At 41.5% G+C, this 27,686-nt stretch overlaps 1 protein-coding gene across 4 annotated transcripts in view; it reads right to left on the bottom strand.

Annotated features, from left to right (window-relative positions):
* Positions 1–210: 210 nt before the first annotated feature.
* Tnfsf13b (TNF superfamily member 13b) overlaps positions 211–27,686 on the bottom strand; it is a 33,919-nt gene continuing 6,443 nt past the window's right edge. The window contains exons 3-7 of one of the 4 annotated variants that reach the window (XM_031338994.1): positions 26,666–26,758; positions 19,078–19,134; positions 5,582–5,694; positions 5,350–5,500; positions 211–1,435 (exon numbers count right to left, since the gene is read on the bottom strand). In XM_031338994.1, the coding sequence (XP_031194854.1) occupies positions 1,323–1,435; positions 5,350–5,500; positions 5,582–5,694; positions 19,078–19,134; positions 26,666–26,758 (527 nt within the window). In that variant the 3' untranslated portion in view covers positions 211–1,322. The remainder of the gene's footprint in view (positions 1,436–5,349; positions 5,501–5,581; positions 5,695–19,077; positions 19,135–26,665; positions 26,759–27,686) is intronic. The other 3 variants (XM_031338995.1, XM_031338996.1, XM_031338997.1) reach the window with 3 other exon arrangements.

Below are 27,686 nucleotides of genomic sequence, written 5' to 3'. Positions count from 1 at the left end.
TCAAATCCAGTGGTTTTTGTTGAACTTTATTCTCTGAGTAGTAATGATAATGTGTAGGCATAAAAAGATCCTTTGGAGATATATAAAATATTCAGACTTTATAATTACTGCCCCAACACTTGTTATTTTACCTGAAATGCTTCTTACCTGATTTTTCAAAGTTAGCATTGTATAGAGAAATATCAAAAGTGGACCTCGGCAGACTGAATGGTGTTGGCAATGGTCAGAAGGCAGAGTGCTTTTATTTGGCAATGGACCATAGCAGCAATGCTAGGGAGATCAGTAGGCACTCCTCTGAGGCAGTGGTTTCCCCCAACCCTACCACTTCTGAGACAGGAACCTCCTGGGGAGCACATGCATGCCTCATTTTGACATCAAATGCTGTGAAGCTTGTTAAACCTCAACTGTTATGGAGCAAATAGGGCAGATGTTTCCTTCTGGAATCTATCACCTGATCTGAAACAGCAGCAGCAGCCACACGCTGACCATGGAGGAAATCTCTGCCTTGCCACAAACACACCCTCAAAGCAGGGCTTTTGTGAGTGGGACTACAGCTTCGCATTAGTGATCTCTGTGCAGGTCAGATGTATCTACAATACCATTTTAAAAAGCAACTGAAAGTTATCACAAAACACACCTATGATCCAAAATGAGTGAATTCTTTCCTTCTGTGAAAAATACGTTGATATCAGAAACAATTGCCAGCTTGACCTAAATCAAGAAAACCTCAACAGTCAGCTCTTTTATCCAATTATTTAACACTTAAACCTTTTTAATTAAGTTTATTTTTCACTTGAATTTATCAGTATTTTTGTCTATTGCCAGTTTAAAACTCCTAGATTTAAAAACAAACAAACAAACAAAAAAACCTTTCCTTAATATTCCATAGTATTACCTGAAAAAAGAGGAGCGTGTACTTAGCATGAAAAAGGAAGGTAAATCCTGAGACTTGGCGTGAATGCTTCAGTGACCTGCAGATGTGGACCCTCCTCTCGTGGCGAATCACAAAACAAGGAAATCTCCCTGCACTCCGAACGTGTGTCTCCCAAGGCAAAAGCGAGGTTGCGGTGCGTGTTGGCATAGGACTGGAGAAAACAGCCTTCATGGTCCTGTCTTTCTGGCGGGCTCCCTTTCTCACAACTCACAGGACACACTTGGGTTGTGGCTGTCTGTTATATTTCCTGCTTTGGACCAGATTCAAGAGTTCACGGGAAAACCTTCAGTGACCACTTTCCCCCTCTTTTGGTATCTCCAGTCATCTGTTTCTCCCTCAGAGGTACAGAGAAGAGGAGGGAAGGGGGTCACACACTCCAGCAAGTGGGTCACAGCAGTTTTAGGGCACCAAAGAAGGTGTCGTCTCCGTTCCGTGAAATCTGGGCATTTTCCCGAGGTATTGCAAGCTGAATCTCATCTCCTTCTTCCAGCCTCGCGATGCCTGGGAGAGAGGGGGCAACAAGAGTTTTCTGTAGTTGCTGCTCATTAAAGGATACATTAGAAGCTATTGTATCATGTCAACACAGCATTCACACTTCACTCAACAACTGCTCATAATAATTAGCTTTAAAATTAAATGGGTGCATTAAAAGGAGAAAGGGCAGAGTCCAGCAGATGTGTGTCTGCTGTACATAGACCGGGATTCTAGTCACTGTCACATAGATCAAACCTTGTTCTTTAAGAGGTTATCATATAGTTACTGTGAAAAGCCCAGCATTATGGTAATCTATTTATTGGTTATTTTGTATTAGTTATTAGTGTGTTATGATATGTATGGACACAGGTCACAGCATATGTGTGGAAGTCTGTGGTGGTTTGAATATGCTTAGCCCAGGGAGTGGCACTATGAGGAGGTGTGACCTTCTTGGAGGAGGTGTGGCCTTGCTGGAGGAAGTATGTCACTGTGGAGGTGGGCAGTCTTCTCCCAGCAGCCTTCAGATGACTCTCAGCTCCTCCTGCACCACGCCTGCCTGGACACTGCCATGTTCCTGCCTTGATGATGATGGACTGAAACTCTGAACCTGTAAGCCAACCCCAATTAAATGTTGTCCTTGTTAGAGTTGCCTTGGTCATGGTGTCTGATCACAGCAGTAAACCCTAACGAAGACGAGGTCGGCGGACAACATTGTGGAGTTAGTTTTGCTTCCCTCCTCTACACAGGTTCTGTGATCAAACTCAGATTGCCAAGCTTGCATGGCAAAGTACCTTCACTCAGTGAGTCATCTACCAGTCAGTGATCGTACTTTAAAATATGCATTTAAACTTTAAATAGTTTTGAAGGTTTAAAAATGCCAATGTTTCCTGCCTCATAGTTCAAGTCCAGCCTGGGCTATACATGAAATGAAATGTCAGCCCAGGATACAGAGTGAGATCCTGTCTCAAAAAAAGCCAAAAATAATATCTAAAAGTAAAAGGCTTATTTAAAAACAATCTGTTTAACAGATTTGACTTTCTTTGAGTCCAGGCTTCTGTTTTTCATCATTTGGGTTTCTTCTCCCAGTCATCTATATTATGGGCTTCCTTAAATGACCATGATTATCTTTATGATCAAAAGAAACAAAGTAATAAATTCCTTGAAATGTTAGTTTGTGCCTAATTTATAATGTTGTATTCTGTGACTTAGAGGTATAAAATTCTGCTCAGGAGCTACATTCTATCAGTTAACCAATGCAGACAAGCAATGCTCCACATTCATACTATACACTTGTGTCTTGAAATTGGCAAAGAGTTAAAGGATGAGTTACCTTACATAATTAAAGAAGAGATGTTGCAACATATGTGGTGCATGGGTTTGTGGTTGCCCTGGACACTAAGGCATGATGTAATACCGTGGCCAGCACTGTAGCAAACACTGCAAGCTGGAGAAATGGGTGTGATCCACTCTAGTAGAGGCCCTCAACCGTCCTAAGGCTGAAACCCTTGAATACATACAGTTCCTCATGTTGTGGTGACCTCCAACCATAAAACCGTTATTGTTGCTACTTCCTAGCTGTAACTTTGCTACTGTTATATAATGTAAATTATAATGTAAATATAATGTAAATACCTGATATGCAGGATATTTAGTGGGATATGTAACCCCCAAGGCAGTCGTGGCTCACATGTTGAGAACTGCTGCTTGTACTATAGGCTTAAAATCCCAACACTAAGTTGTTGGCTACTATAGTTTTTCTAGGCTGTAGTAATGAGCTGTGACATTTTTCCCTTCGAGAAGCCTATTCAACTTATCATAAACAATTATTCATTTTTGTATATACAAGGGTTCCTGGGTACATCATGTCTCAAGCTAACCACTTGGGTTTCAACTGATTTGGGGGTGGAGGGTCATAAAACAAATTCAAAATTAAAGTAACAAGCCTGAAATTTCTTGGGAGCTGGTTCTCATGTACAGCTCTAACCTACTGATCCTGAGAAATATCCTCAACATCAAAGGGGTCATCCTTAAAAAGAACGGCACGTGGGGAGTCTGTGCGAATCCACCTGAGGGAGGGAGCTGTGGGAAACCCCAAGGAGTGGAAATGTCTGAGGAGTATCAGCTGTGACGCTGTGACATCCTACACCAAATGTGAGTGATGGAGTGGCGAGACTTTGCCATGGATAAATATTTCACAATACCAAAATGCTGGTCAGTATTGGGCACAGAGGCAGGATCCTTTATGAAAATGAGGGACTTTCAACATGACAGAATTTCTCTTGGCCACGGAAGTCACTGGGGCTGCAGACCCAGTGTGCCATGGCCTCTGCAGTAGAACTGTGTATGGCCTTTAGGGTGATTCACAGCCCTGAGGTTCACGTCGCCCTCAGTGAAAACTGTAGTTGAGACTAGAGAGGATATTTGGGTTCTGAATAGATCTGTCAAAGGCATCAGAGAGATACACACGTGCAAGGGAAATACCGTTTGTTTAAGACCAGTGCTGATAATTTGAAATAAAATGAGGAAAGTTGGGAATTCCAGTGTAGGCAGGCTGGAACAGGTACAGCGTGCCTTCCCTTATGCTTCTGTGTCCCTGTGCTTGACACTACTGCTGCCCTTTTGAGCTTCCCACTAGTCAGGCATCTGAGGCTACCTGTTTAACCATGAGACCTAACACAGCCATTCTGCAATATGCCCATCCTTGCACTCAGGACCCACAGGAGCGATCTTTCCTACCCCGTGCTAATGTTGTGGAACCAGGCATGCTGGAGCTTTGAGACTGAGGAGCTGAGGAACTTTGTGTTGTGTTGTGTTGTGTTGTGTTGTGTTGTGATGTGATGTATTACATTATGATATCATGTCCTGTCATGCCCTGCCATGATGTCATGTCCTGTCATGTCATTTCTGTGGCTCAGATTGACATGAGAAGGTTACAAGACTAAGGAATCATGACTGCTAGATGGTGAAGCTGCCAGAGAATTGAACAGGAAAGGAGACCCCAGAGGGCTCTCTCTCAGGTTTCCATCTGACAGCGAGCAGATATTGTTCCTGCTGCTGCTCTTATAAGGGCAACTAACTACTTTCAACTTGGCCCTCTCCTGGACATTCTGCAGGTGTGATTGCCTCTACAGCTGCAGAACAAGATCGGGGCCCTCGGCTTTGCTTCATGCTTGTGAAGCCTCTTCGCTCCATGGCTTCTGGGAGGAGTGCCATTTTCTCCAGTAACCACTAAAACCTGCCCAGGTTGCAGCAAATAACCTTCCTCCTAGGCTCATGAATCAACCCTAACTAAACTCGGTAGGGCTAACACAGAAAATGACAGAAAAGCAGAGGGAGCCATGTTTAGATGAAGAAGGGATACCACAGAAGTGGTGCTTAAAGAGTATAGCTGTGGGAGAAATCATTCTAATCAGCTATGAATATGCCAGAGAGTAGAAGAAAAGAGTAGGAGAAAAATAAAAATTGCTCCAATGTCAAATTCTGTGACACTCATTCTTAACTTTTTTTAAAGCACATTTATTTAAAGTAATTATTTTTTATGTGTATTGGTATTTTTCCTGCATGTCTTTATGTGCACTATGCATGTATAGGGCCCAAGGAGGCCATAAGAGAGTGCCAGGTCCCCTAGGACTATTAGAGGTACAGGCAGTTGCCATGTGGGTACTGGAAATGAAGCCGAGGTCCTCTGGAAGAACACCCAATGCTCTTCACTATTAAGCTGCCTCTTCATACACATCTCTGTTGTAATTTTTGTAAAAATGGTATGACCATTAGCAATGATATCAGTTTTCTCAGTTAACACAAACTATTGCAAAATAAACAGCACAGTCTATGGCAGAAGGTCTTTCCATTAAGATCCCAAAGCAGCCCTTTTGGGGGACTCAGAATCCTCAGCATAAGCTACATCATCTTGCTGAGCAGGTCTTAGGACAGCTACATACCAGCTGAGTAGCAGGAATTGTTGGGCAGTGTTTTGGGCATATTCTGAATACATCGGAACAGGGTCACCAGGCTCAGCTCGTCCCCAAAGACGTGCACTTTCTTCCTCTGGATGACATGACCCATGGCAAATATGGGGTCCGTGTATAGAACCTGAGAAACAAGCCAGGATGTTACTAGACGCGAAAGACAGTGAAAACATTAGACCAGGGGTGGAGGAGACTCTGACGCTACCTGGCTGTAGATGAAGAAATACCCTGTTTGCCTCACCACTATTTTGTTCTCTTTCTCCTCCAAGGCATTTCCTCTTTTAAAGCTGAGAAGCCATGGAACAAATGTGTAAGTTCCTGCAGCAGAGAGAGAAAATTACTCATGAGACAGTAAACCGTGAAAAGCAGTTTTCCCTCCCACTAAATTTAAAAGAGCACATTGATTGTATATTCTAAAATGTAAAAGGAGGGAGAGTTGGAGGAGGAGAAGGAGGAGGGTTATTCTCCATTGTACTATCTGCCAAACATGGTTTAGCATGGAGAACCTGGGTGCAGGTGCCTAAGAAACCTCATTCCACAGGTTTGCCTACGTTTTCTTTTCTTGTTCTGAACACTGGCTATTTTCTTATCAAGGCTGGGTTATGGGAAGGATCTGAAAGAAAGAATACCTGTTCCTCTGCACAGCACACTGGGAGACTGTCTTCTTCTATCTCCTGAGTGATTCCGTGAAGAATTTAACAAAGTGTATCTGGAGGAAGTAAGCCCACCCCCAGCCTGGCTGTAGAACACCACTTGGAAATGCAGACAGCAACTAGGACGTGTCCTGCTCTAGAAACTGCTCAGAACCTGTGTACCAAGGCGACAGCATTCAGAAGCTGAAAGGGGGTTCAGTACAGTGACATTTCCTTAATCCATGTGGAGTGACAGGAAGACACTGTGCTCAGGGTTGAAAGGAAGGGCAGAAAGGACAACAGGCAAGGGCATCAAGCCACTAGACCAGGATGGAGCAAGGTGCTTCCTAGAGCTCGCACCCAGGAAGAGAGAACAAACATACATTTCCTAGGAAGAGTTTACAATACAAGAGTGTGCACAGATGCTGTGTGCAAACCCTGGCATCAGGCTGAGCCTCTAGGCTAGGCAATGAGAGGAGCTCTACACTAAATGAAGGGAAACAGCTGGCAGAGGATTAGGGCCACAGCACACTGAGCACAGGATAGCAAGCAACGGTGTGGAAAGTCTAAACGTGCCAGACTGTTCTTGTACAATGGGAAACACTAAGCCAGTCTTAAAATGTCACTTCAATAAGCAAAAAAGGGGTGCAGGTACCCAAACCAATCAAATGAGTCCAAAAGAGATACCATAGTGACATTTATATTTCTGTGTCTGTCTTACAGGTTCAACCAGTGCTCCATGCCCATATCTCTATTACTCATTCCTCTGGTGATGGACATCAAATTGATTTCTTGGTGTTTGTGATCAGTACTGCGGTGAACTTGGGGATTCAGTTGCATCTTTAGAATATTGATTTAGTTTTCTTTATCTATAAGCCCAGAAGTGAATTGCTAAATCATACTGAAGTTCTATTTTTAATTTCTTGAGTAGGGGGGCCTCTATATTTTTCTACAATGTAGCATTTTTTAGAAATGTACTAATTTATATTCTTGATTCAAATAAGGCTCTTACCAGAAGAACACTAAACAAGAAGCACATGTCTTCTGAAAATTTGAAGGAGTTAAAAATGTCAGCAGTAAAGCAAAGCAGAGACCACGGTGAATTCAGGTCATAGTAAGGGTCATTAAACTGGCTCCTCGAGGAAGCATTACCATAGATGGATGGGGGCTGGGGGGTATCTTGGGGGGAAGGATGGGGGCTGGGGGAAGATCCTGGGGGAAAGTGAGCGGAGTGGGTGCTGGCAGTGCTGGAGATGGGCAGACAGATACAGAGGCATCATGGGTGCTCTTTCTCCTCAGCCTATGTTTTGTGTGCACTCACTCACTCCCTAGAGCTACTTCCATTGCATGTGTTTCAGAGAGTGGAGTGGCTCTGAGGTAGAAGAGGGATGACCACCACACTTTTCTTCTCTAGTAGGAATTCCAAGAATTTTCTTAAATAAACATTCCCCCAGCACTCATCAGGATAACAGGCTCAGAGAAGCAGGTCACATCAAATGCAAATATCGAAGGCAAGCCCTCTTTATTCTCTGTGTGCAACATGGTCCTAGTGAGAAGTCTCCAACAAGTCAGTGGGGTTTTTGTTTGTTTGTTTGTTTAAATGATATGATGTGCCCAAGGTGTGTTAGATCATTGAGTACTGAACAACCTAAGGATGAATCTAAAGACTGTTACAAGTCTGGCATGATGGTATGCACCTCTAGACCCCAAGTTGGGAGTTCAAGGCCAGCCTGGTCTATCATAGCAAATTTCAGGACAGTTGGGGTTACATAGAGAGATCTTGTCTCAAACAAAACCAAATCAAACAATGGAGAAAAAGTTTTGCTATAAAAGTTAAAAAAACAGTGATTATGTCGAAGGTGATTATGCTTATGGTTTACTAAGAATGAGTTGATAGTTTGAACATAGAGGACTTTTCCCCCACTTGGGGTTCTAATTCCTCCGTGGTCAGGCCAGTTTGTTTGTCTACCTACCATTTCCTTGGGCTTTTTATTCCACAATTTTTTTCCCAGCAATTTTTATCACACAGCAGATATGCATCAAATAATTACCGAATTAGTAAGTTCTACATTAAGTAAAACATAATTCAAACTGATGATTGCTGTGGTAATCAGGCACAGGCAATTGCTTGTCTTTGTAAAACATTTGGCAAAACATGCTACTGAAATTCTGGAAAATAAAACACCACCCATTACAAAATGGGCAGAGATACCCAGAGTGAAGTAAAACATATATTTCTAAAGTACTTTTTAAATATTCTGGGGCAAAACATTTACTTACTGAATTTGGTTTTACATTAATTTAAATTTCATTACTGGCTCTTTACATTGTAGCTATTTTTTTTGTCAAATACCCTATTAAGAAAATAGAGCTCATGTGTGTTTGTTTTCATTCACTCTACATGTTCTTCTTCTACTGTGTATATGAGCATAGGTTCATACAACATGGGTACACACAACACAGTGCACACAAAACAGGTGCACAACACTGCACACAACACAGGTACACACAACACAGGTGCACACAACACTTAATACAATACACAGGCACACACAATCACAGGTTATATATAACCTCCATATCAGAATTGATTAAAGTCGACTGTTCTTTCAAATGCCACCAGAGCCTGGCACATTTGCTGATGAGTTAATTTTAAATCCTTTAAGAGAGCAAACCAAGTGACATGTTAACAGCTCCAAGTTGTAAACTGGGGTATAAATATCATGGCCCACTTAAAACGTGCTTAGAGCTTCAGGATAGTAGTTAGACTACAGATAAACAAAAGTGCTACCTTTTGGGTTTTGTTGCTGCAACTCTGTTGAGAGACAGTCTAAGCTCACATGCCTCATTCCCTTTGTGAAACAGGGTGGGGATTTGGTGTCAGGAGTCCTGACCCTTGCTGTTATTGTCTGCTAAAAGGAGACATTGTTTCATGTAAAGTGTGTGAACTCAGTTTTAGGTCATTGATGTATTAAAGTGCCTGAAAATAATTATGTTAACATATAGTAATGTGAATGGAATAAAAAACATCAGTATCGATATGTAAAGATAATTCACACACATGCCCTAACGTGTACATATGCCCTCTTCAGAGCCTATTGGGAGTTAAGGTTCTCTCCTTGACCTCTGTGAAATGACTGTGCTGAAAGATATAAGTGCGCAAAAGACCGCAGGTACCAATGAGTGGAAATCCTTGTCTCTTTCTGCTTTGGAGAGATAAGAACTTAGCTGCCAGGCCTCGGGAGAGCAGCAAAGGTTGTGGAAGTCACTAAGGGCCCCGAGGCTGAGAGAGGGAAATGAGAGGTGTGGGCTGCAGAGATGGCAGCAAAGCGTATTTCATGAACAATTATAAGAACTGGATTTTGGATCCCAGCAGCCATAACTGGTCATCTCCAAAAGACTAGTAACCCCAGCTCTGAGGAAGGCACCCAGCTCTGAGGAAGGCACAGAAGGCCCACTGGGCTTGCTGTCTTACAGTCTAACCAAGAGAAAACTCGGGAAAGTTGAGGCAGAGACCCTGTCCTGTGGGAATCAGGAGAAAATAGCATCCTCTCCTGGCTACCACATACGCAGAGAGGTGCACACACATTGTATATCTACACACACGCAAATTAACCAGTAAATACAGCCATGCATACATAAGTCATTTTTAAATGTAAAACTTGCCAATGACAAACCTCACAAGGCTAAAGACTACCTCAAAGGTTAAAGAGCCCTTCACACACATACGCACTCCAAAGCATTTTTACAGACAATCCAGGAAAAAAAATTGCTGTTAGCTCAAGGAATCAGGAAAATTAGAAAAAGAAAAACTCACTTATTGATACAAAGGAAGTTTTACAAGAAAGAGATTCTGAGCAAAACATAGATTGGAAGAGTGAGCAGGGGGTTGTTTCCTACACCTGTAACCCCACAAAAAATGAGGCTGAGGCTGGAGCATTGGGAATTTGAAGCCAGTCTGGTCAACCTACCTGTGCTCTGTTGAACAGTATAGGCAAGGAGAGAGGAAGAAGGAGGGAGGGAGAGGAGGAAGGAAGGAGGGGGGAGGATAAAAGCCTTGGGAAATAAATCAAACTAGAACTAGGGGGTGAATGATTTCATATATAAAAGCATATATAAAACTGAACTCCTGACTGATACAGCTGTCTCCTGAGAGGCTCTGCCAGATCCTAACCAATACAGATGGGGATGCTCACAGCCAACCATCGGACTGAGCACAGGACCCCAATGGAGGAGTTAGGGGAAGGACTGAAGGAGCTGAAAGGGCCTTATCTGGTATCAGTGAGAGGGGAGGTCCTTAGTCCTATGACAGATTGATGCCTCAGTGTAGAGGAATGCTAGGGTGGTGAGGTGGGAGTGGGTGGGTGGGTGAAGGAGCACGTTCATAGAAGCAGAATAAGGGGGATGGGTTGGGGGGGTTGCAGAGGGGAAACCAGGAAAGGAGATAACATTTGAAATGTAAACAAATAAAACATCCAATTAAAAAAAAGAAATGTAAAAAAAAAGAAAAAACAAACAAGCAAACAAACAAAACCCCAAAAACTGGACTCCTGAAAGGTGAAGAAGAGATCAGACTGAGGAGTAGCCTACAGCTTCTGTGCACTACGACATGCTGGGAAGTTGACTCAGGTAGCACTGTTAGCTTCCCATTCTCACCATAACAAATCACCATGAAGTTAATGACTGAAGAACTCCATTGGTTGTACATCGCCTATCCATTCAGCCCCATAATCTCCCAAGACCTGTTTCTATCTAAGTTCAGTTCCCAGAAGGACTCAACCAGGGGCCTTACAGACTGGGGTGTGGCTGTCTTTCGCAGCCATTACTCTCCCTACCATCATAGTCCACCCAGAGACTCATAAGAAGAGTTTTAAAAGGAAAGAAAGCACACCAAGAATCCATGAACTTGAAAGGGAGCAAGGAGCAGGTGTGGGAGATGTTGGAGGAAGAAAAGGAAAGGCAGAAGTAAAGCAATCATATTATAACCTCAAAAAACAAAGGAGATTGTTAATAAAAGGAAAGAGTCCCTTGCAAAGTCAGGTGGGAAAGTAAAGCCACTTTGGAGAAGAAACTGGTTTTTTGCCTTGGTTCTGTGTCAAGAGCAGAAAACACCAAGGCACGGAGGTGAGTCCCTAAAGCACAATTAAACTCCTTGGGTAAAGGAATGGTAAAACTGAAAATTAAATCTAACTATGTGCCCTTTAAGTACAAAGAAATAACCCCATTGGGGCTCAGATATTAAGAACACAACTTGCTCTTGTGCAGGACCAGGGTAAATTCCCAGCACCACATGGAAACTCACCACCATCTGTAATTTCAGTTCTAAGCAATCTGATGCCCTCTTCCAAATTCTGCAGGCACCAGGTATGCATATGGTACACATATATACACGCATACATACATACACACATACATACATACAGCATACACAGAGAGAAATGCTCATGTGCATGAAATAAAATAAACATTTTTAAAAGTTTTAAAAAGGAAAAAGGCACAGTGATACATACACAGAAGAGCGTTCATTGCCTCAGTAGCCCATTCTGCTAGTCAACACAACAAAACTCAAGCAAACAGATGTGTAGGAGAAAAACCACAGCCAACATTTGCATGGTGGCTGAATATATTAACCTATAAAATAGAGACAAAAATATGTAAAACAAAATAATGGCTCAATAGAGAAGTGTACAGTAGAAGTAGAAACAGAGATGAAGAAGTGTACAGTAAGCCATCACAAGGTAGATTATACAACCAATGTGTTGGCAAATGGAAGTGAAGATTCATTGATCTTAAATCCTCCAGCTGCTTCGTTTGTAACAGCTCAACAAATGTGATATGAGATCAAGTAACAGAACTTTAAATATCTCAACAGCATACAAACCAGCATTAAGAAGTATCACATTACCATCCAAAAATGCATGGTAGAGGACTGGGAGAGCAGATGTCAAGACCAGCAACTTTATCTAAGATAGGAAGGGAAGTTACTGGAAAGAACAGCTGGGTAGAAAATCGCAGGATCCAATGAACAATGGAGCTAGCAAAATAGAGAGACTCAGCTTCTTAGGTGTGTGACTCCTAACCAAGGCTTCCATCAGCTAGTGGAGTCAGTGAAGTAGCACAGGCTTCGCAGCCTCAATGGTAAAGAACTGTCCCACTTTCTTCTTACCCACTTAACCATACTCCAGTCTTTATTTTGGCAGGAGCCACGGAAACTGGGTCCTGAGCTCCTAGTAGGCACTGGCTTCTGTGGAGATTACTATACTCCCCATAGTGATAAAACAGTATAGCTCTGTGTGTGTGTGTGTGTGTGTGTGTGTGTGTGTGTGTGTGTGTGTGTGTGGTGTGTGTGTATGTGTGTGTGGTGTGTGTGTGTACATGCATGCATGTGTGTTCAGGCATGTGTGATGTGTGTCAGGGAACACATGTGGAGATCAGAGGACAACTTGTGAAAGTTGGTTCTCTTCTTCCACTGTGGGTTGTAAGGATTGAACTCAGGTTGGTTGCAAGTGCCTCTACCCACCGAGATAGCTTATCCCAAGCTGTACATTTTGATGTGTTTGGAGACTCTGTTCAGATAAAAGAAGCACCTTAGGCTGGCACCAGACAAAAGAACTCCAGGAAACTCACAACCTGAAGCACCAGAAGCATGAGACAGAGGCTGGGCAACCAGATGACTTATGGAGCATTCTGGAACTAGGAAGCAAGGGCCTTTGGGGAAGTGTACCCTTGAAAGATGCCACACACAGTCAGGGAGTCTGGAGAGCAACAAGCATATCCAGGTCCAGACACAAACTCAACAATGCCCTGCGAGGACGTTGGGCTTACACTTTATGTTAGTCTCATTTCCGCTGCGGTGATAAAACATTCTCACAGAAAGCAATTGACGGGAGAAAGTGTTTATGTTAGCATAGAAATCCAGGTTATAAGTCCATCACTGCAGGAAATTCATAATGGCAGGGGCTTGAAGCAACTAATCACGTTACATCCTTCGTCAAGAGAAGACGGTGATACATGCATGCATGGTTGGATGTTTCAATTTCTTCATTCTTATTCAGTTCAAAACCCCTTGTTTAGGGAATGGTGCTGCCCACACTGAACTGTGGCTTTCCATATCAGTTAAGTGAATCTCCTACAGACATGCTGTCCTTCCAAGGTAGGCAATACCTCACTGATGCTCTGTTCCCAAGTGATTGTAGATGTTTCAAGATGACAATTAAGGCGAATTACCCCACATCTCTAGCTGACTTTTGGGTTCTGTGCCAGCAGGAGGTGACAGCTAAGGCCAAATCATTAGGATGAGAGGAATGCTAAAGTACAAAGCCAACTTGTGAAGATCAAGGGGATGGTTTCTTTTTTCTTTAGGCTTCTAGTGTTTATGATTAATAACTATTGAGGTTAGGATTACAGAGAGGGAAGCACTTACTAGGCTGACTGCATAGACAACAGGGCAGACTTCATGGATGTAATGTGTATAAAGATGAGTAGATGCATAGATGCATAGATGCATAGATGGATACATGGATGAAGGAAGGAGGGAGGGAGGGAGGGAGGCAAAAAGGGATGATGGATGGATACATGGATGAAGGATGGAGGGAGGGATGATGGACAAATGGATGAATGAAAGTATAGATGGATGATGGATACATGGATGAAGGATGGATGGAGGGAGGAATTGAGGGATGGATGATGGATGGATAGAAGGAGGGAGGGAAGGATGATGGATGGATACATGGATGAAGTATGGAGGGAGGGAAGTATAGATTATGGATGGATGGATGGATGGATGGATGGATGGATGGATAAAAGTATGGATGGATGATGGATGGATACATGGGTGAAGGATCGATGATGGATAGGTGGACAAATGATAAGTATGGATGGATGAAGGATGGATAGATGGATACATGGAGAGTAGCTAAAAAGCAACTAAACAAGTAAATAACTATGCTGACGAAAGCAACACACAGAAAACTCTGGGATAGGTGGGGTATCTGATTTCCAAACTGTCTAATTTTCAAGAAAAGGTTAAAAGCCAAACAAAACTATAAACAAATCATGGACCAACCTCAAGAGAAAATAAAATCTTAACAGAAACCATCCCCCAAAAATGCCAGACATGGAACTATTAAACATGTTTATGCAACTGAAGGGAACCAGGATGGTAACATATAAACAAGACACTTCCAATAACTTCCTCAAATTCTTCTAGAAACCAGAATAGTTATTAACTCATGCTGTGAAGCCAGAATCTCCTGAAGCCAGAAACCACAAGAAACTCTATCTCAAACATTAATCATGGAACTACGCGCAATGCTCCTTGGCAGGTTCAGGGACAGGATTTTTATTACTGCTGCCCAGTGTTGCACTGGGCTTGTCGCTATAGCAGCCAGGAGACAAAGTGAACAGGAGGAGAGGCATCCAACTGAAGGAAGAAAAGTAGAACCATTTATTGTCACACAGAACAGTGATCTGCAGAGCAGATATTAAACCCAGCAAAATTAACAAATGGATTTAGCTAAGTTGCTTCACAAAGTGTCAGCTTCCTGAAGTCATTTTCATTTCAGTCAAGAAGGAAAAATGTAGAACTGAAGTAGACAACTCCATCTTCGGATATCATTTGTTACGCAATGAGCTCATGTCTTCCCAAAACCCACAAGCTAAGTCTTATGTCCCAGTGATGTTTTTCAGAGGTAGAGCCTCCAGAAAGCATTATGACACATACATACATGCATACATACATACATACATACTACATTTATTATTTATTTGTTTATATATTTACCTATTTATTTAGATTTTCAGATACTGGATTTCTTTGTGATGCCTGGGCTGTCCAAAACTCACTCTGTAGACCAGGCTAGCCTTGAACTCATTGAAATCCACCTGCCTCTGGCTCCTGAGTGCTGGAATTAAAGGCATGTGCCATCACTGCCTAGCTTGGTATGGATATCTTTTAAAAAAGAGATATGAGGTAATCTTGGTTCTGTTATCCATTGTTCAAGGTCCTAATGAAAAGAAAACCACCACAAAATACAAAAAGACCTCCTGGTAGCTGGCCTTGGACTTTTCTAGCCTCCACTATTGTAGGAAAACAACTTATTGCTTAAACAATCCAGTCTATAGTAATTTATTACAGCTACCTAAACTAACACTGAATTCAAAAGAACAAAATGGCTAGTAATAAATTTTTTCAATGTGTTAAAAGCTGCACATGACAAAAGTTATAAAATATTGTTAAAATTAACACGAAGGCATAAGTACATGTGAAGATACCTCATGCTCATGGACGGATAACCTTAATACTAAGATGGTAGTATTAGTTGATACTCTCTAGAGTCAGTATAGCTTTTCCACAAATGCAGTGGTTCTTTTTCTAAATGGAAAAAACAACCTTACGTTCATTTATTATTGACAAGGATTCTTGAGACTCCAAACAGCCTTTGAAACGACACACAATGTTGAAGAGTTAACTCTCCAAGTTTAAACGTTTACCAAGCTAAACTTGATGAAGTACTGCTGTGTTCTGTCACAAAGGCAGGCCTATAAACCAACAGAATACTTAGTGCATAACTAAAGCCATGTTTCTTGTGCCAACTGATCTTCACAAGTGTGCCAGGACTACACAATCCTCCCCAGCAAATAATGTTAGACTAACAAGGTATCCACATGTTCTGGGTGATGGCAAGCCACTGTCTACACCATACAGAAAACTGGCAAAAATGACCCAGTGACTTACATATAGGTACAAATGGTTTGAAGAAAAAGTACAATCATTGGGAGAAAGCATAAGTGTTGATTGTGATGTTGAGTTTGTTGACACGTTCATCAACAGTAGTGACTGAAGTGTGAGGAACAAAAGGGAATCAATAAAGAAATGCGATTTCCTCAAATTAAATATTTTTGAACAACATGGTAACACCATGGCTGTAATCCCAGCTCTCAGGAGTTAGCTCCCATCTCTAACATAATATAAAATAAAATAAAATGCAGCTAATCCTCAAAGTAAGGGAAAATATTTACAAATCAAGCATTTTTGTAAGTGTTTTTCATCTACACTATCATTTCATATCTCAACAGAAAAGAGAAAAATAGCTCAATTAAGAAATATAGAGTAGTTAAGTATTATAGTAGAAGATTTTCCCAAAAAAGACACCCCAAATTTAGTAAAATGTGATGTTTACAATCATAATCCAAGAGGGGAGTGTAAATCAGTAGCCCAATGAGGCCGTTCCCAATGGACAGGTAAGCAACAGCAGCAAACAAACCACACTGTGCTTAGCCCCTTCTATCTATTCATTGCCTCCTTTTGTGTTTAAACTCCGTCCTTGTGGCTAATCCAGCAAAACCTTTAAGATGTGTTAACAAAAGATTCTTTGCATCAACCCAAAAGTTAAGAAGCTAAAGTCAACAGCTAATTCCCCCCTCCTTGCCACCACATTACCTGATACTTTTAGCAAAGCATCTGAAAAATGCTTTGATGTACTACTGACTGCCTTTTGTTCTGCTGCTATAAAGATGTCATGGAGCTTTCTGCACTGCAACGTTTCTGGGGCAACCTGAGCCTGTGCTCCCGAACCATCACACCCATACTCAGGATAAGAAGAAGCATGAGTTCCTTTCCAGGAGTTTTGGATCAGCAGAGAGTGGTCATCACTGACGGTGGGCATATTGCATATCAACTGCGAATTGTCCCTCTTTTTGTGCTCTGGAGAATTTAAGACGCTTCCTCTAAGACTCCAGGTGATGGGCTAAGCAGTAAGATAAGACATGTTATCTAGCTGTTTGGGAAAGGCTTGCTGCCCTTGGCAAGGGGCAGTGGTTCGTGGCATATAAACTTTCTTCACATGTAGGTCTGCTCAACTCCTCCTAGAATACCAGTGCATGGTACAGTTAGATACCGTTCTCATGTGTGTGTTCCTGGCCTCAACTGGCTGGCCAAAACCAGCCCATACAAGGCACGGAGTTCTGGCCTCTTGTAGCCCAGGCCCAGAGGCCTGCACCCATGGCACAACAACAAAGAGGATGCCATGTTCTGTGTGGATCTAGGCTTGTTTTCCCTTGTAACAAATGTGTCTAGCAAATCTTTCCCAAGCATCATCTTAAATGTTGTCTTCAGTCCTTAAGCAGGTCTTCTGGCTTGAGTTCTATTCTTAGAAAAATCAGTCGTTGATGTCTGAATGCTGTAAACATGGTTTTTGGAAACAAAAGCTGTAAGCAATCATAGCTTTAAAGATGGACTGGTACTAGATTGGCATTTAACACCATTAAAATTATGTACAAAAGAATAAATGCAAAATAGAACCTGAGACTCACTGCAAAGGCCAACCTGCACATGTTATCCACCCTAAGTTGTTTCTCCATCCCTGGCCATCAAGTATGGTCTAAACTCCAGCTGGGGGGCGGGGGAATTGATATGCAAAAGACTCAGAAATCCCCAATCCCTGCCCTGGCTCTGCTTCCCTCACTTCCCAGTTGTCCTTGTAGAGTGCTTACTTGTCAATTCATGGGCTTCCTTCTTTTTTCTTTTCTCCCCATTAGTCACTAGTGGTCAAACTCCATTGAAATAAAGTCCACATACATTTTCTTCAATACAAACACTCCAATATTCTCAGTGATTCAGTCATTGTATGTAAACTGAATAAATATGACAACAGATAAGTAGGCAGTACGGTGCATATACACAGTTTGATTTTATCCAGCTGTAAGATGAAGAAAATTATTTACACTCACAGGAAAGTGGGTGGGGTTGGAGGTCCCTGTCTTGAATGAGACACAGACCTAGAAAGACAAATGTGGCATGATTCGTGTGTGTGTGTGTGTGTGTGTGTGTGTGTGTGCGCACAAGTACGCATGCATGTGTACATATGTATTCACATGTATGTGTATGTGCATGCATGCCAAATGTAGCAGACTATGAATAAGGAGGAGGTCTGTAGAAAGGGAGAAGGAAAACTTATGGGAACACATGTGTTAAGAAAACCGAAAGGAAGAAGCAAATCCTCAAGCAGGAGAGGGACGGTGGGCAGGGCCTGAGGAGAGTGATAGCAACAAAGAATAATGATACATTCGTAAGAAAAAGTCACTGCGATGCAGCAAAATACAATGTGCCACTCGCTGTGAAAAAGGCTCAACTGGCTGGCCAAAACCAGTTGGCCAAAACCAGTGATGCTGCTCATTTCTGTGTGCCCCAATGAAAAGACAACTGCAGATAAAATATGCAGATTAGCTGGATCATTCCTTCCTTGAACATTTTTGCTCACCAATTATTTTATCTTGTCAGGTACTGCAATGCATCAATGTTTCCCAAATATTTTTCAGGGTTCTGTTGCATGCAAGAGTGGCGTGGTTATACGAATCTATGAGAAACTGGACCAAATTAGGGAGAGGAAAGGTTTTTCTGGAGGAGGACATCAAGGCTAGCAAGGTGGTACAGAGCCTCAGGAGGCTCTGAAATCATGCAGGGAACAGCAAGCTGCTCAGGGGGTTAGCAACAGAGCCCTTGTGCTCACCCTTTCCTCTGGCACAAAACTGTGGGTGTTATTTGGTACATGGGGTGAAAAGTGTATTTTTGTGTCTGGCTACTATTAGAGAAACTACTTTTTTTTTCTTTCTAAAATTAAAACTAGAAAAGATTCAAGAAAGCAAAAATCAAATTGAAAGCATTGCACACTGAAGAGGAAATAATCCATCATTAAGTTCTCACTGGAAATTAAAAACCGATAAAATTACAGCTTTTAGGACAAGGCAGCCTCATTTCCATTCCCTGAGGGGATCTCCAGCCAAGGGGTACAGGCAGACATGTGAAGACAGCCATGTGTCTCTGTAGAAGCCAACACTTCCCCAAACAATAAAAGCTAAACTCAACGTGTTCTGATTATCTAAAATTTAATCTGAAGTCATGTGTTAACTGTGTTATTATAATGGTGTGTTTGCTTGTCCCCTAGCCAGTTTGAAAAGGCTCGTGTTATAAGAACTCTGGAGGGTGCGGAAGGGAGCTAATTTGAGACTCACAAGCATCAGCCACGGTGGGCTGAGTCCTAAGCAGACACAGAGGACGGCCGGTCATTACCTTTTCGTATAGTCGGTGTGTCGCTGTCTGCAATCAGCTGCAGACAGTCTTGAATGACTGAAAAGTAAACAAACAAACAAACAAAACCACAGTATTTTAGTTATTGGCAGAAGCAGGAAGGCCATGAAGAAGAGAGAAGACATAGCTAACCCTGTGTTTCTAGGAGCACTAACAGCTTCACACTGCTTACAAAATGGTGTGTCCCCATGGTGTCTTTGTGGAATTGACCCCTTTAAACACATAGAGTTCTTGACACCCAAAGGGAAGCCTCAGTGTTTGGGAAATGCCATGAGAGGCCGTCTGTACCATTCAGTCTCAGCTCCATTAAGATATTTCTAAAGCAGACTTTGATTTTGACTTTTTATATCTTTATTATTTAAAATAAAACAATTAATACATTTAAATGTATGTTGATCATATTCTTCCTCTCCCCTAAGTCCTTCCAGATCCTCTCTCCCTCCCTCCCACCAAACTTTAATATCTTCCTCAAGAGAAAAAACAAAACAAAACAAAACAACCAAAACTCCCAAACTGAAAACCAACCACTAACCCAATATAATAAAAACCCTTCAAAATCAAGAAAACAAAACAAAACACCAAACAGAAAACAACAACAAACAAACAAACAAGCAAAAACCCCAGCAAGCTGTAACCAAAAAGAACACAAAAAAGCTATGGTGTCCACTCTGTGTTCATCAGCTACTCCTAAACTTGAAGCCTACCCGGAATGGTTGACATACCAAGTGTCACTTCTTTGGAGAAAACTGACCTTCCCTCTCCGAGCAGGTATAAATGACACCTCAGTTGTTAACTTTTACCCTATTGGCTAGGTCTTCATTCATTCATTCATTCATTTTTTAAAAAAATAACAAAATAAAATATAATAATATGAAACAAACAAAAACTATCACATTGAACTTGGACAGGACAAACCAACATAAGAAAAAGAGCCCAAGAGAGGGCACATGAGTCAGAGAGCCGCTCATTCATACATTCAGAAATTCCATGGAAACGCTAAACTGGAAACCATAACACACACCAAAGAGCTGGTGTAGACCCAGGCAGGTCCTTTGGTTTTTACATAGACCATAAACTTGAAGAGTTATGTTTATAAGGATTTTCTAAAATAATTTTCATTGAAGAAAAATCTAACTTTAAATAGTAACTTGCTACAAAAAAATATGATTTTTGCTACGTTTGAAAATGAAGCTAACTGCCAGGATTTACTGACAGGCAGAAGTGGTAAGTACCACCCTAAGACGTATTGTGTATTCTGTCTTGATATCGGCAAGAACTCTAAAACTCAGGTGCTGGAAGGCTGGCTTTAGGGAGTACAGACAGCTTTCTCAGAGCCTCGGAGATGCCAGGAAGAGACCAGAGGGTAAATTCTATTTTGTCCTAGAGTCAAAATCAAGTTTTTTCAGCAGAATATTTTGGATGGAAGATAAAACAAACAAACACCCAAAAAAAGAAACAAACAAACACAAAAACATTTAAAATATGATGTAAGGTTTTCTGAGGCTGCACAGTCAACAAGGTCTCCTGGAATTATCAGGTCAAACCACACATATCCAGGGAGCAAAGAACAACTGTTAAAAAAAGAAAATGGCCCTTTCTGCTGATGTGTTAGGAGAACTACAAGAAGCAGTAAATGCTTTTCCAAATGCAAATCATAAATCTAAGCATGCATTAAAAAATTAAAATTAAAAAGTACTCAGAGGCAGAGGGACCTCTATGCATTTAAGGGCAGCCTGGTCTACACAGTACATTGCAGGCCATCCAAGACTGCACCACCCGCTCCATCTACCACTTAAAGAACTAATAATCAAGTTTTTTATTAGTATCTACTTATTGTACAAAGTAATGAGTATTGTAAAGTCACTTTTCAATATACTGTGTATTCTGACTCTGACCACATTCACTCATGACCCTCTTCTGCTGTCTCCTATGAGGTCACCTCCCCTTCTACATGCGTGTGCGTGTGTGTGTGTGTGTGTGTGTGTGTGTGTGTGTGTGTGTGTGTGTATGTGTGTGTGTGTGTGCACCTGATGATTACCTTCTTCTGCCCTCTCCTATGAGGCCATCTCCCCTTCCCAATAAATCCCCCTTCTGCGTGTGTGTGTGTGTGTGTATGTGTGTGTGTGTGTGTGTGTGTGTGTGTGTGTGCCTGATGATTAAGTGAACCAATGCTGATGTAATCTTAAAATCTATACCCCTGTAGGAACCTACAAAGTAACCCTGTTAGTAGTGTTAGCACTGTTGGTTTTAACACAATGCAATCAGACAGCTGGGAACAGGAGGGCACTGGTAGAGCATTTTACACTAGCTGAAGGTAATAAAGGCAAGATGCAAGAACTTCCTATTGGAATTACTTTCTGATTCTTTCTTTTTAAGCTCAGTAGGCCAATGCCACAACCCTAATATCTGTGTCCTACCAAACATATCTGTTCAAACCCACCACCACCAAACTGGTAGGAAAATATCATAATTTAATTTTGGCTGAACTAAAATTTGGCTCTAGCCTACACGTTGAAAAAAAATAGTTTGGCATGTATCATGAGAAATATAATCCTTAGAAGAGAAATTTTGTTGTAAGAAGTGCTCCTCAGAGATGAAAACAGGCTATCAAACTGGCTGCTTAGTTCCAGCATCTCAGGTATACTCATCAAATGAGTCAGTTCATCAGTAGCAATGGGTCAAGAAGGTCTTGGGGCTTCTTGAATACATTTTTTTCTTTTAAGAAATTTGAAATCTACCATTAAACTTTTTTCAGTTTCTATTATAAGAGTCATTCAATACAGATTTTATTTTATAATATCTATAGGAGTGCAATAAAATATTTGCTGCACAGTGAACCAAACTCAGACAATTGTAGTATTTCCCAAAAGCGTAGATATATAGCCATACCATTCTAGAGATCCACTATCCAGCTATTGATAACAACTGTGAAATTCATTAATAGTGCTTAGTATTTCATGGGTTTAAAAATACCTCTCCCGGCCCGGCCCTTGGCCCTGTGAAGGTTCTGTGCCCCAGTGTATGAGAATGCCAGGGCCAGTAAGCGGGAGAGGGTGGGGTGGCGAGGAGGGGGAGGGGGGAGGGAATAGGGGTTTGTTCTTGTTTTTTTGTTTGTTTGGTTGGTTGGTTTTTTTGGAGAGGAAACTGGGAAATATGACATGTAATAAAGAAAATATCTAATAAAAAATAAAATAAAATAAAGAAAAAAAATACCTCTCCCTCTCCCACAACCAAAATTATATATAATGTTTAACAAAGTTTTCTTCTCAGCTAAGTTGGCAGCAGAACCCATCAAAGACTGAGCCACAAGAAGGTATTTCTAGAAATCATGACACAATGATATACAAAACCATGATGAGTAATCTGAGAATGGTCACATTTTAGATCTCAAGAATATTTACTCATAATAAACTGCATAATATATCTAAAAGAAAAATATTGGCTCAGTGAAGTAAGTAGTTTATAAAGTGAAATTCCTGAAGGATGAACACAGCTGTCCTCACTCAGTATTGGTGTGAGGAAAGCCAAGCGTCTTCGCAGTGTTAGTTGGAACTCTTAAATGTTCCTCACATGGAAAGCTTGTCTCCCTGTCTAAGAGCTTTAACTTGCAATAGAACACCCATATACCCTTGAATCAGGAAGATTTGAAGTGTGAGATTTGAAAGAGGAAGGAAGCCACTAATGCGTGCTGCTGCTTTATGTATCAACATCAATGCCCTTCAAGCTGGATCTGGTCGGCTGTGTAACATTTCAACCAATCAGAGTCCAATATAAACAAGGTAACCATCATGTAATTGTGAGTGGTTCATGAGAAAAGAATGTTACACACAGAGCTTTGCTCCTGCAACACAGTTTCCCAGTGTGCCCTGACCATTACTTTGGCAATCATGTCAATGACAGAGAAAAGCCAGACTCAAAAAGACACTGAGACAGATGAGCACTCACATAACTCCCTGTTTACAAGATGGAAGGTGGCTCTCCATGCCTATAAACATCAGACAGCTCAAAACATTTTTTCAGCTTCCTGTTTCTTTCTAGTTCCCTTAACTTGGGATCTTGGGTACATTTTCCCAAATCTATAATCTATCCTCAAATCCAACTAAACTATTCCTGTCCACGGTGGGGACAAGTACAGAGGCAGTCTGTTCCTGCTTGGGAAGGAAAATCTATATTTGAAAATAATTACTGGTTCCCCAAATAACAAACTAGTCCTGTTACTGTTGCTATTGCCAAGGAGACAGACATCACACAGGATAATCAGGGCACACTGTCAATTGTGGAGAACACACAGCTTCTATAAGCCGAAATGGACAGTCGACAGATAATAAAATCAGACCGTACTTCTACCTCGTATCTAAAATGTATTTTGTAGTTGTTATCAACACCAGATTATACTGAAATTTGCAGGTATTTTGTAGTAAATGGAAGTAACTTGTTTATTTGCTAATTAGTTGTTACTGAATTGCTAATTTATTATTGTAAACTTTATGCTAACTTTATTCCATTCCACCAAATGACCCTGGGCTTCCCTTGGCTCATCTAAAATATGTTATCACCCCTGGGGATATTCACAAAGAAGTCTACTGCAGCATGAGATACAGAAGTCTGCATTTTAGCTATTTATAACAACTAAGCTATGGAATACTACCTACATTGTCCATCTAATGAACATTTAAAAAGTGGGAGATATATATATGTATATGTATATGTATATATATATATATATATATATATATACACACACACACACAAATAAGAGTTTTATTCAGGTATAAAATAAAGTATGTTATTTTTCAGAAAATGGATGGATGATAGATCACCAAATTAAGTGAAATATGATAGAATCAGGAAGACAAATATATATATTTGCTAAATATAATAAATATGCATATGTGAAATCTATATTTATATATATGGTATGATGTTATGATGTATACAGCACATATATATTATAACACATAGTCACACAAACACATATAACACAAAAGTAAAGAGGGGGTTATTTATAAAGAACCTACATCCTGTTGTGTGACAAAACTTCTCTGGGGAGATGCAACACACACATCTGGTCACCTCAGATCAAGGATCCATGACAGGCCAAAGTTTGGGTACCATCAAAGTCCAACTTGATGAATCCTGAGTTGCTTTTATTGGGGTTACTTATAAAGCAGGAATGACTCAAAGACAGCTGCATCACCAAAGCCTACCCCCAGCATGGGTGACAGCTCACAAAGCTGGGAATGGAGCTCAGCGCACAGCCTGAAGGCTGCTCAAGATGTTAAAGAGTGTCCTTTCCAGGTGCCCTAGTTGGTCTAAACCTCTTGCAGGCAGCTCAGTGGTTTCTGCTTCTTTCAGGCAGGTGATCTGGTCTCAGAATCTTCTCTGCTGCCTTTCTCCACTGAGAATCTTCTTTGAAACTCAGCTTCTGTCTTAATTAGGGTTTGCATTGCTCTAAAGAGACACCATGATGAAAGCAACTCTTATAAAGGACAACCTTTAATTGGGGCTGGTTCAGAGGTTCGGTCCATTATCATCATGGTGGGAAGCATGGCAGCATCCAAGAAGGGATGGCACTGGAGGAGCTGAGAGGTCTACATCTTATTCTGAAGGCAAACAGGAGAGGACTGGCTTCCAGGCATCTAGGAGGAGAGTCTAAAAGCTCATTCCCACATTAACACACTTCCTCTAACAAGGCCACACCTTCTAATAGTGCCATTCCCTGTGCCAAGCATATTCAAACCACCTCATTCCACCTCCTGGCCCCCATAGGCTTGTTCAAATACATGAGTCTATGGAGCCAATGCCTAAACATAGCATAATGCAAAATACATTTAGTCCTGTGTCTGGGATTGACACTTCTGGGCTCCTGCAAAGGAGGTCACTTCAATCCCAGCTCTGCCCTCTGCAGCACTCTGGGCTCTGGTTGACTCCACTCCACTGCTGTTGCTGTTCTTAGTGGTCATCCCATGGTACTGGCATCTCCAATACGCTGAACTTATCCATTGCAACTAGGCTTCACCAATAGCCTCTCATAGGTGCCAACAGGCTCTCTTCATGGTGCCAAGCCTCAACTTCTTTGCCTGATTCCTTCAGTCCTCAGCCATCAACTGCAACTGAGGCTGTACCTTCACCAGTGGCCTTCCCTGGTCTCTCACAGTGCCAAGCCACAGCTGTTTTCCATGACCCCTTCATAACTTCAACACCCGTACCACCTGGGTGATTCTTAAACATTACCAAGTTTAGCTCTAGCAGGCGGTACAACATTGGCTATCTCTGGAACACAGCCTCTTTACATGCTCAGAAAACACTTCCAAGAAAATTTTACCTCAGTGATATTGTCTCTTCTTAATCACTGATATTTTCTTAGCTCTAGCTAACCAGCATCAGTTGTCCCAGTAGTCCCTTCTATCCTTGACTCTAAAGCCAGAGCCACCTAGCCAAAGGTGCTGATTTTGACCGCTTACTGGGGCTGGAACATGGCCCTCTTGTTCTATTACATTATCACCAGCTTTCTGTTTTCCAACTCTTTCCCTGTATAAGCTTGGCTGTCCTTGAACTTGCTCTATAAACTGACCTTGAACTCAGAAAACTGCGTGCCTCTGTCTCTTGAGTTCTGGGATTAAAGGCATGTACCAGGCTGGCCTTGAACTCATGGATCTGCTTGCCCCAGTCTCCTGGGATTAAAGATATGCACCGCCTTGCCTGGGCCTAAGCTTTTCATGGCCACTATTCCTCAAGATCTAGATCAAAAGCCTGTGCCTTCCAACCTGCAGATCTGTTGTCACAGTTGTGTTCTTCATTTCTGGATTGTAGTTCATTCCAGATGAAAACAATCACCAAGTCCCTTGTTCAACTACAAAGGCATAATGAACTTAGCAGGGTGGGGTCTTTCATCAAGAACACAGTCCCTTAATCTATTTTTCTCCTTGAATATAGACTTCAGCTCCATTCTGCTTCCTGGTACCCCTTTAATACTTGAATCACACATTTTTTATTTTTCCTTTCTCAACTTGATCCTTTTCATCCAAATGTTCTTTTTTAAATTAGATGTTCTCTTATTTACAATACCTCTTTCTCAAGTTTGCTCTTAATAAGAGTGAACTTTAGTAACCACACAACAGAATTTATACCAGGCTGTTTTGAGACTTCCTTTGTCAAAGCAATTAATTTAAATCTCTTCACCTTAGTCTTAGGTAGACTTTTCAGACAAGGGTAAAAAATAGCCACATTCTTCATCAAAATATCACAAGAACAGTCGATAGGCCACATACTAAAATTCTTCTCCATTAGGACAACTTGGGCCAGGTCTGCACAGTTCAAATCCCCCTCAGCACCATTGTCTTCCACATTCCTACAGGGATGGCCCATTAAGCCTCACTTAAGCACCCTACTACTTTCTAAAGTCCCCAAATCCACATTCCTCTAAACAGAAGCACGATCAGGCCTATCACAGCAATACTTTAATCCTTGGTACTAACTTCTGTCTTAGTTACAGTTTGCATTGTTGTGAAGAGACACCATGACCAAGGCAACTCTTATAAAGGACAACATTTAATTGGGGCTGGCTTACTGGTTCTGAGGTTCAATCCATTATCATCATTTTGAGAATGGCGGCATCCAGGCAGGCATGGTGCCGGAGGAGCTGAGAGGTCTACATCTTGTTCTGAAGACAAACAGGAGAAGACAGGCTTCTTAGGCAGCTAGGAGGAGAGTCTAAAAGCCCACCCCGACAGTGACACACTTCCTCCAACAAGGCCACACCCATTCCTACAAGTCCATAGAGGTCTAATAGTGTTATTTCCTGTGCTAAGCATGTTCAAACCAGGATAGCTTCCTTTGGTTTGAGAAGGGCTCTCAGCTTTTATTGCTTACTCTAGCAGGGAGGGGCCTACTGAATTTGGTCAGTTTCTGGTACTTCCTGAAGCTATTTTGAATATTTACCTTCCTGTTTAGGTAGCTTCCTGCAGGATGGAATGTTCCAATCTTAGAGGAAACTGTTACATGATGTATAAGAAAGATGATAAAGGGCAGTGGAGGTAGGTATGTATAGGATCAAAGTGCATGATATAAAACTATTATATAGAAACCTCTACTTTTTCTAGGTAATATACATCAATTGTTAATTTCAATTAAAAACCATGTTTTTGCCTAATGAAAAAGTTTATTGCAGGGTAAAAGGCACCATACAGTGGTCCACAGGAAGCACACTCTGTCACGATGACTCCTCTCCCTTCCTTTTCTTATTTACTTCAGAGTGACTACACAATGCCAAACAATGTCTGTCTGCCCAATTGGACAAAATCTAGCTCTTTAAGAGACAGGTGTGTCCTTTAAAAGACAGCACCACTTGAATGAACTTGCACCTGCCCAGAGGAGCTCACCTATAAAAACAACTAAGTAGAAAGATAGATGTTACCAGCTTTCCCAGATTGCTGATGGTCAAATGCTCTGACGAGAGCCATGCGGAGGAGGCTTACAATTACGTGGAACGGGCATTGTTTAAAGGAAATTCAGGTAGGAACTCAAGCATCTGTTACATCATATCCAGTCAAGAGCAGAGCAGAGAGAGAGAGAGAGAGAGAGAGAGAGAG

Source organism: Mastomys coucha, unplaced genomic scaffold (genome assembly GCF_008632895.1).
Source record: "Mastomys coucha isolate ucsf_1 unplaced genomic scaffold, UCSF_Mcou_1 pScaffold22, whole genome shotgun sequence".
Lineage (NCBI taxonomy): Eukaryota > Metazoa > Chordata > Mammalia > Rodentia > Muridae > Mastomys > Mastomys coucha.
This window is presented reverse-complemented; position numbering and strand designations above follow the sequence as displayed.